This window comes from Emydura macquarii, unplaced genomic scaffold (assembly GCF_026122565.2).
Source record: "Emydura macquarii macquarii isolate MOO-44397 ecotype Brisbane River unplaced genomic scaffold, CSIRO-AGI_Emac_v2 contig_968, whole genome shotgun sequence".
NCBI classification, from domain to species: domain Eukaryota; kingdom Metazoa; phylum Chordata; order Testudines; family Chelidae; genus Emydura; species Emydura macquarii.
The window spans coordinates 5,075,882-5,085,388 of NW_027131105.1; the positions used below are offsets into that span (position 1 = coordinate 5,075,882).

Here is a 9,507-nt window from a genome sequence, read left to right on the forward strand (position 1 = left end):
CCATGGAAAGCCAGGACACAGCTGGGCTGTTGTTCCCCCTGACATCATGCAGAACACCCATGATGTCATCAGTCATGCTCCCTGCGTAACACCTGCCTCGTGAGGAACTGATAGTCTGGCTCAGGCACTGCTGGGCGGAAACTCCAGCGCCAGGGTCACCTGTTGGACAAGGGATGCAGGGGAGGGTGGACGACATCATTACATTTCCCACAGTGCCTTGAGGGGGTGGCCAAATGCCCTTAAGGTTTAATAACAGTAAAGGGTCCAAGGCCCAGATCGCCCTGAGTGCAGCCAGCTCCTGCAATGGGACAAAGGCCAGGCTTGGCTGGGATGGGTGAGGATCCTGACTCATGCTACTATGGTTGCCTTAGTTCCTTGGGGGACTACACTTCCCAGAACGCACTGGCCGAAGAACTACATTTCCCAGAACGCACCACGGCAAGTTTGCCTCTCCTCTCCTCTCCCCCCCGCCTCGAACGCCAAACTTCATTTCCCATGAGGCCTTGAGCAGCCAATTGACGGGACTACCACTCCCAGCATGCCCTGGGGCACGCTGGGCGCCCTCCCCAGGCATCAGACTACGTTTCCCATAAGGCAGCGGGGTTAATTGTAAACTATAACCTCCAGCGAGCCCCGGGGGACGTAGCGCGGCTTGGCTGACTGCACGGACTACACTTCCCATCGCGCCCTGCGCAGAACTGCGGCTCCCAGTCCGCCTCCGTCCTGGGGTGCCTTGCGGGCGCAGCATGGCTGCTGCTGTGCCTGTGCTGGGGCTGTGAAGCTGGTGGGGGGAGCAGGGGCTGCTGCCTCTGGTAAGGGGGGGCTGAGCTGGGGGGAGGGTGAGCGAGATGGGGGGGGTGACCCCAGGTAGTAAGTGTGAAAAATCGGGACACTTTCTCTTGGGGGGGGGGCGGGACTGTTGCCTGTGTAAGACAAAGCCCCTAATATCAGTACGTCTGGCCACCCTAGATGGGGAGTGGGGGCCAGGAGCCCCCTTCAGGGAGCAGGTAGGGAGACAGACAGACAGACAGACAGACACCCAACTCCTGGACTCCCTGCTCCTGGCTGGCTGGACCTGCCCTGGCCCTGGGAGGTCCCTGACGCTCTCCCCCTCTCCTCAGCTGCCCTGTGTGCCCGCCATGGGGCTGAAGCCATGGCAGAAGGCCCTGTTCCCACTGCGCTCGGTGGAGGATGTGGTGCGGCTGTTCGAGGCCGAGCTGCAGCAGGAGCAGCCCGACCTGGTGCTGCTGTCGCTGGTGCTGGGCTTTGTGGAGCATTTCCTGGCCGTGAACCGCGTCATACCCACCAACGTGCCAGGCATCAGCTTCGAGCCACGGCCGGGCCCCGAGCCGGACAGTCTCACCTACTTCCCGGTGGCCGAGCTGTCCATTGTGGCTGCGCTCTATGCCCGCTTCACTGCCCAGATCCGTGGCTCCGTCGACCTGTCCCTCTACCCCCGGCCTGAGGGCTTCTCCTCTCGCGAGCTAGTCAAGAAGGTGTCGGACGTCATCTGGAACAGCCTCAGCCGCTCCTACTTCAAAGACCGGGCCCACATCCAGTCCCTCTTCAGCTTCATCACGGGTAGGGGGCCCACTAGCATGGGGGTGGGGGAAGTACTGCCCTGGCCCAGTGTGAGACACTGGACTGGGGCAGCCTGAAACTACTCAGCTCTGCTATTCCTGTTGCCTGTTCCTTGCAGCATAGTGCCCCCTAGTGATGGGGCATTGGAGTTGGGACTGACAGAGGAGAACACCCCCTACTGAGCCCCTGCAGCACAGCGCCTCCTAGCACCCCACTGGTGCATTGGGGTCAGCACTTACTGCAAGGGGAGACCGCCCCCTACTGAGCCCCATTCTGCTCCTTGCAGCACAGCACCCCCTAGTGCCGTGTGTTCCTTGCAGGCACTAAGCTGGACAGTTCGGGGGTGGCCTTTGCTGTGGTGGGGGCCTGCCAGGTGCTCGGGCTGCTGGATGTGCACCTGGCGCTCTCAGAGGATCATGCCTGGGTGGTGTTCGGCCAGGACGGCGAGCAGACGGCTGAGGTGACCTGGCACGGCAAAGGCAACGAGGACCGGCGCGGGCAGACCGTGAACGCTGGCGTGGCTGAGCGGGTAACTGAGGGGAGGCCGTGTGCTTGTGAGGGGCTGTGGGGTTGCAGTAAGAGGTAGTGGGGAGAGCCAGGGGGAGTGGGGTTTGGGGTCTGTCTGTTAGGATCAGACAGCATGCAGGTCACACCCTGAGCGTCTGTGTGTAGCCACAGCCCCGGCCCAGCAGCTCTGACCCCAGCAGCATGTTAGCAAATACCAGCCATTCTCTGGCTGTGTGTCCTGACCCCAGCAGCCTGGGTTACTAAAAGGAGAGTGACCATAATACACTCACGGTCCCCAGTTTCCTCCAAAATGTGTGTTCTGCACTGTCCACTCTCACCTGGGCGGTTCAGATACTAGAGGTCCATTGCCCCTGACTATGTGCCACCATTTGCTATTTTAACTGGAGTTACCCAACAGCTCAGTTTAAAGACAACACTGGATTGGATTGGATTTAAAAATATAAAACCAGTTTAATTACAAAGAAAGATTTGACGTGAGTTCGAGTATATGGTATAACGTCAGAAACGGTTACAAGGGAAAATCAAGATAAAGCGCTTTCTAGTAACTAAACTTAACAAATTGGACTTGATTTAAGGTAAAATCCCTACCACACGTTCCCAGTAACGGGGCTGCCCTAATTTTCCAGTCAAAATCTCTCCCAAAGTCCAAAGGCTGGTTCCTTTGGTGTCTTAGGTGAGAGAGAGAGAGAGATCCGGCGGTGTATTTGCCCCTCACTTTTATAGTCTGGTTCCCCTTTGAAATGCATTTTCCTGGGGGTTTCCCCTAGATAAAGTTCCTTCCCGCTGAGAGGACAGAGCTGTGGGGTCTGGGGGTATCGTTTGCTAAGATGCAGATGGATCTGTTCCTGCTCCTCTTCACTGCCAAAGACAGGCCACTTGCCAGATGATGGCACCTGGCTAAAAGTGTCAGCTTGTCCTTTGTCTTTGAGGAACAGGTTTACCTCTCCCCAGCCGTGTTTGGTAAACACATTGCAGTCTTAATTTCTGCTTATGTTCATTACTCTCGATATAGTGCCGCTCCACACCTTTCTCCATGACGTTACTGACCAGTGAGTTCTTAGTTTTCAAATGACACCTCACAAGGCATATTTTGTACCAGGATTATTACAGTAGTGTGTGGGGCGTGAATACCAGGTGCATTCAGTCACAGGTCCCCAGCAGACCAGGTGCTGCTCAGACCCCAGCCGAAATTGGAGTGCCCCCCAGACTCTGACCGAGATTGGGGGGCATTGGGCCAGTGCCGCTCAGACCCTGACCAGGATTGGCCCTCCCGCACCCATCAGTCCAGGCACTGCTCAGACTCCAGCTGAGATTGGGGTGGGCGGGCCAGAGGCTGCCCAGACTGCCAGTGAAACACGGTCCCTGCCTTGAAGAGCTCTTAGTTGGGCTAGACAGAGGCACCAAGAGGGGAAGGAACTTGCCCTGCGTCAGAGGCAGGGCTGGGGATTGAACCCAGGAGTCCTGGCTCCCAGCCCCATCCACCTGCTGTGGGCCAGGAGCAGCTGCTTGGGGCTCAGGAGTAACCTGGCCCAGCACCCTTGCTCACCTGCCCCTGTTCCCTGCAGAGCTGGCTGTATCTGAAGGGCTCGTACCTGCGCTGTGACCGGCACATGGAGGTGGCCTTCATGGTGTGTGCCATAAACCCCTCCATCGACCTGCACACGGACAGCCTGGAGCTGCTGCAGCTGCAGCAGGTGGGACGTGCCCCCTCCCCGTGTGTGTGTCCGGTCCCCATTCCCCCCTGCGCACCCCGCTGCCTGCCCCAAGCCCATCTATTCCCTCCCTCCCTGCCCCCCGCACGGCCCCCCTCCAAGTTGCTCCTCCAAGTTGCTCCACCTCCGTGTGCTCCTTGCACCTCTCCAAGTTCATCCAGCTCTTTGTCTGTCCCTCCACCCCACATGCTCCTTCCTTCCTGGGATCTTATCACAGGGAACACTTGGTTCCCCTCCTCCCCCAATGGCTCTGTGCCCTCGGTAACTCAACTCTCCCCTTTCCTTGTAGCGCCTCCTGTGGGTGTTGTACGACATGGGGCACCTGGACAGGTCAGTACTGCCGGGCTTTTGAAACCACAGTTTGGGGAGGGGAATCTAGTGCGTTAGAGTTGGCGGGGGCTGGGAGCCAGGACTCCTGGGTTCTATCCCAGCTCTGGGAGGGCCTAGTGAATTAGAGGGGTCACCTCTTCGTTCATCAGTTTCTCCATCTGCAGGATGGGGATGATGAGGCTTTGTAGAGAGCTTGGAGCCCCAGGGCAGGGAAGCACTGGCTGGCAGAGAGGGAGGGTTGGCGATGACGACCTGCAACCTGACCGCAGCCCAGCGGGACCCTCTGGGGGCCAGGTCGGCTCTCCTGCTCCTGCCCGTGGGGCTGGCCCACGAACGTGTGCTGCTGCCCGCTGCGCTGTGTGCGCCAAGGAGTGGTGGTGCAGTGCATGTGGCACAGCAAGGGGTGGCACCGTCAGGTGCTGGGCACACAGGCAACCCCATGGACAGGAGGCGGTGGTGCTGCCCCAGTCCGAGGGGGGGGGGGGAGAGGGCTGAGTCAGGAAATGGCTTGACCCGCCCGGCTCAGGTGGGCTGGGCTCAATGCCGGTCAGCCCTGGGCAGAACTCTGTTCGGTCGGGTTCTGCAGCGTGAAAAGCCAGGAAAGGCCCCAGCTTTCCATTGAGGGCAGTGGGATTTTTGCCAATTGGCTGGAGGGGTCCCCAGCCCCCACACTGTACTGGGAAGAGGAAGGAGTCAGCCAGCTTCCCGGCTGGACAGAGCTGCCAAGGGTGAATTCGCAAGATGCTCCTGAGCAGGGAGGTTATTTTCCTTCCCCCTGGGCCCCCCCCTCACTCCCCCCTCCCATCTCCCTGCATTCCCAGCCTACGTAACTGTGGGCGGCAGGGTACGGCTGGCCCCCTGGACCCGGCGTAGGCCTGAGGTTTAATGAGCTCATGCTGAGGGCCGCGTGGGTCTTACCCAGTGCCCCTTGAAATCAGTGGGCTTTTTGCCATCTGCTGCCTTGGGGTGCCCTGCCCCTGATGTGCCAAGCAGTGCTGCCCCAGTGCTGGCTGTGGGGGGCAGAGGTCAGGATAGAGGGTCCTCCACCACCCCCCCATTCCAGCTGCCTGTCTCCCCAAGGTAACACCTGTCTTCTCCGCTGCCCTGGCAGGTACCCGATGGCACTGGGCAACTTGGCCGACCTGGAGGAGCTGGAGCCGACACCAGGCAGACCAGACCCGCTCTCCATCTACCATAAGGTAAAGGGTAGAGGGCTGGAGTAGCAGGGGGCCGTGGGTTGGGATTGAGGGGCACCGGCAGAGCTGGGGGGACGGTCCGAGGGCTGGGGTAGCAGGGATTTGCCGTTGGGATGTAATGTGCAAAACTGAAATGTTCCTGAGTAGTTTGGTGGGAATGTCCTTTTATTGTTGGTCTCCCCTCCCCCAGGGCATCAGCTCAGCCCAGAAGTACTACAACAACGAGCACATCTACCCCTACATGTACCTGGCCGGCTACCACTGTCGCAACAAGAACGTCAAGGAGGCGCTGGAGGCCTGGGCTGATACAGCAACCGTCATCCAGGAGTGAGTGCCCGGGAGCTCGCCTGAGCAGGACAGGCCTCTCCTCCCCCCCTACTCCCCAGGGCCCCAAACCCTTCCCTTCGCTCCGTGCCTGGCTGGCTACCAGCCCATGGAACTGATGGCCTAGAAATGAGGCTGCAGCGTTTCATAGACAGAAGGAGGATCTGGGGAATGGGAAAGGAGGCTTTTCCGCTCTAGGGGGTGTTGGCCCCAGCTACTCACCATCTCCCTTGGCTCTCTCCCCCCCCAGCTATAACTACTGCCGGGAGGACGAGGAGATCTATAAGGAATTCTTTGATGTGGCCAATGACGTGGTTCCCAACTTGCTCAAGGAGGTGGCCAACCTGGCAGAGCCACTCGAGGAGAAGGGTGCTGGGGAGAGAGGAGAGGTGAGAGGGGAACTGGGCTGGATGGGCCCATGGGGCTGATTGCTGGTGAGGCATGGGATGGATGAGGGAATGCCAGGTGGCACGGGCTGTGGGGCTGGGCTGGGCGGGCCGGGCCGTGGGGCTGAGGTGGGACGACACCAGGCTGGACGGGCCGTGGGACTGGGCTGGACGACATCAGGCTGGACGGGCCGTGGGGCTGGGCTGAGGTGTGGGGGGAGAGACACCAGGTTGGTCGGGTCTGTTTAAGCCCTGGCATGCTGGCCCCTGTGGGGCACTAACCCCTCTCTCCACGTTCAGGGGTCCCCAGTGCAGGCCGGGGGCTCAGCCCTGCAGGATCCTGAATGCTTTGCCCACTTGCTACGCTTCTATGATGGCATCTGCAAGTGGGAGGAGGGCAGCCCCACGCCTGTGCTGCACGTGGGCTGGGCCACCTTCCTGGTGCAGTCGCTGGGGCGCTTTGATGGGCAGGTGAGGGGGAGTCCTGGCAGGTGTGATGGTGGCAGGGCTGGATCTGGGGAGCAGTGCGGGTTGGGTGGTGATTCCTCAGAGCCAAAGGGCTCAAAAGTGGGATTGGGGGGGCTTTTGTGCTGGATTTGGGGGACACAGTGCTGGGTTTGAGGGCTTGGGGGGGTTCATGCTGTATTTGGGGGCTCAGGGCTGGTGTTGTCAGCAGGGCAGGGACTTTGAGAGCTGGGGGATGTGGTGCTGAGGGCTCTGGGAGGGGTTGGGATTTGGCACTGGCTGTGGGGTGCAGACCTCCCTGATCCCCCTCTTCCCCTCCCAGGTGCGCCAGAAGGTGACGATCGTGGCGCGGGAGGTGGAGGCCAATGAGGATGATGAGCAGGGCAGTGAGGACCTGCGCGAGGGGCGCCGGCGGGGACCCCGCCGTGAGTCCAAGCCTGAGGAGCCACCCCTGCCCAAGAAGGCCGCCGAGCGCCGGCGCCCCAGCTCGGGCCAGCGTCCAGACAAGCCCCCTGTGGCGGAGAAGGAGGAGGTGGGGGCCCCTGCCCTCCCGCCCGAAGGGCCTGTCCTCACCTTCCAGAGTGAGAAGATGAAGGGCATGAAGGAGCTGCTGGTGGCTGCCAAGATCAACTCAAGCGCCATCAAGCTGCAGCTCACGGCCCAGTCCCAGGTGCAGATGAAGAAGCAGAAGGTGTCGGCCCCGAGAGACTACACCCTGGCCTTCCTCAAACGCCCCCGCAAGTCCCTCTGAGCCCGGGCATGGAGCTGCCCCTGCCGGCCTCTCCCACGGGCTCAATGCATGGGAGGGGTGATTGTTGCCTTTAAACGGGGTAGGGAAGCTCCTTGCTCCCATCTCTCGCAGGTGCAGGGGCTGCCTCACCCCTGCTGTAGCTTTCCTGGGCTCCCCATGGCTGTGGGGAGGGGGTTCTGTGGGTTCGATGTGGGGGGTCAGCTTTAATATTACTCCCCATTTGTATTTCCTTCTCCAGACCCAGAGACAGGTGCTGTCATGGCCTCCGCCTGCCTGAGTGCTGGGGTTCAAGAGGGTGATGAGTTCTGTGCATTCTCCATGTATCCTAGAGAGCTGCAGGAATTGGGTGGAGGGACCCTTGGAGCCTGTTTATGGGGTTCCCTCTACTTTGCATCCCTTCTGCTGGGGAGATAGGGTCCCCTTCCCACTGCCCCATCCGGGGATGCTTCTGGGGCAGGGTCTCCAAGAGATGGACCCTCCTGAGCCAGCCCCTGGGCAGGGCACCGGCTGGCTCAGAGCCTGTGCCCCCTAGAGAAAAAGGAAGCTGCATCCCATTCTATGGCTTCCCCCTCCCCCCAGCCAGTGGTGGGGGGGGTCTCTTTAGGCTGAGCGGGAGGTATTAACAGCTTGCTTTGATCTTTCTGGAATCCAGGGGGGGCTTTGTACCCCCCCTTCTCCCTGGAGTTTGTAATGTAAATTTGAGCTCCCTTTCCCTTGTCGTCCTGGTCTTGTGTCCTCCCCCTAGTCATGCTCCCTTCCACATCTCCCGTCTCTGTGGGTCCTGCCCCTTCCATCTCTCCTCTGCTCTCAACCGAGGCCTCTATACGGAGAGTGCTGGATCTGCTGCAGGTGGCAGACAGCAGGAGATGCTGGGGGGAATCTGAGCATGCCCCGGCCATGGGGAAATAATGGGGTATGATCGAGCAGTGGGAACGCAGTGGAGTTTGTGCTGAGAGGTGATGGAACAGACGCCCTCCCGCTAAACAAGCCCCAAGAAGGCAATGGTCAATGCATCCCTAGGGGTGCCGCCTGCGGGGGCACAGCTCAGGCAGAGCACGATTGAGGCTGTGCAAACTCATGCAGCCCAAGGCCTCCTAAGCAGCAAGTCCACCTGGGTCCTACTGTCTCCCTCCAGCTGCTGACATGGGGGTTGCATTGAAACACCGCAGGGGTCAGAGTGGGGGTGGGGGGGTAGGGCGGGCTTTGTACTGTTAGAGGAGGGGGTGGATGATGCTGGGGCCTGCTAGCTTTGGCAGGACTGAGATAAGCAGCCATGGGGGTTTCCCACAGAGGGGAAAGTAGGGGGGGAGGGGGTCACATCTACCTGAATAGATGGATTTTTTTAGTAGCATGAAGGATTAATAAAAAAATTGGATTAAAAAGTCTGCCCCTAGTGGCTGGTTTGTTTATGGCAGCTGTTGGTTCCTTGTGAGCTGAGCAGGTGCTGGCTGGGGGGGGAGCTCCTGGCTTCTCCAGCCCTGGCCTTGCCCAGAAGTGGGTGCAGTGGGGAGTGGGGGCAGGAGCTGGCTGTGAGGGGGAGCTCCTGGCTACTCCAGCCCTGGCCAGCAGGGGCCCCCAGCAAGACACTCTCTTTCTTCCTCCCTGGCCTCAGCCCCCCTCCCCCCCCCCAAATCTCATAGCTCTCAGGCCCAGACAAGCTCCTTTCCCTGCTGCCTTCCTTCCTGGGCCCTGCCTTTGCTCGAGGCCTGGCTGGCCCGTGAATTGTCTGGTTCTAGTCCTCCAGGGCTCTCTGCAGTGCGGAGGGGAGAGCATGGGAGTGGGTGCTCTTGAACCAGCCCCGCCGCAGGCTTCTGGGCAGCGTGTGTCACAAGCGATCAGTGATGTTGGCAGCAGAGGAGGATAATTTGGTGTTGGCCCCAGGTGGGAAAGGGGGGTGGGAGGTGGCTACGGCTCAGCTCAGAGCAAGGAGAGTAGGTGTGGATTTTCATGCCTGCGTGTAGCCAGGGTATGGTACCCCTAGACTATGGGGGGTGAATGGCCTAGCCTAGCTACGCCGTGGAAAGGGGCTGCTCAGATCTGGGTACAGAACCCAGCAGTCCTGACTCCCAGCTGGAGCTGGGGTAGAACCCAGGAGTCCTGCTGCTGAGCCCCCAACCCCCCCACTTGGTCCTACTCTGCTCCCAGAGTGAGTGTAAAGCCTGGGGGGGTTGGCCCTGCTCTTTGCAGGTTCTGTTTTTTTTAAGGGGAGGGGAGGGAGTCTCCTTTCCTCAGGG

The 9,507-nt window shown here is 60.2% G+C and overlaps 1 protein-coding gene across 2 annotated transcripts; it reads left to right on the forward strand.

Moving 5' to 3' along the window:
* The first annotated feature begins 671 nt into the window (after window positions 1-671).
* Window positions 672-8,877, forward strand: MEN1 (menin 1). Of its 2 annotated transcripts, XM_067543912.1 has the most exons (11): window positions 672-812; window positions 1,122-1,581; window positions 1,902-2,110; window positions 3,675-3,803; window positions 4,111-4,151; window positions 5,263-5,350; window positions 5,538-5,674; window positions 5,922-6,060; window positions 6,358-6,528; window positions 6,845-7,192; window positions 7,512-8,877. In XM_067543912.1, the coding sequence occupies exons 2-11, from the start codon at window positions 1,140-1,142 to the stop codon at window positions 7,548-7,550; spliced, it is 1,743 nt and encodes a 580-aa protein (XP_067400013.1). In that variant the 5' UTR covers window positions 672-812; window positions 1,122-1,139; the 3' UTR covers window positions 7,551-8,877. The 2 variants fall into 2 exon arrangements, with proteins under 2 accessions (XP_067400013.1, XP_067400012.1); XM_067543911.1 differs by having other exon boundaries at window positions 6,845-8,877.
* Window positions 8,878-9,507: the final 630 nt, after the last annotated feature.

What these genes read in the sequence shown, in the direction of transcription:
- MEN1 (XM_067543911.1), top strand. Translation starts at nt 1,140, where the DNA reads ATGGGGCTGAAGCCATGGCAGAAGGCCCTGTTCCCACTGCGCTCGGTG. An exon ending in ACGCTGGCGTGGCTGAGCGG is followed by an intron (nt 2,111 to 3,674) that starts GTAACTGAGGGG and finishes TGTTCCCTGCAG; the next exon opens with AGCTGGCTGTATCTGAAGGG. An exon ending in TGGGGCGCTTTGATGGGCAG is followed by an intron (nt 6,529 to 6,844) that starts GTGAGGGGGAGT and finishes TTCCCCTCCCAG; the next exon opens with GTGCGCCAGAAGGTGACGAT.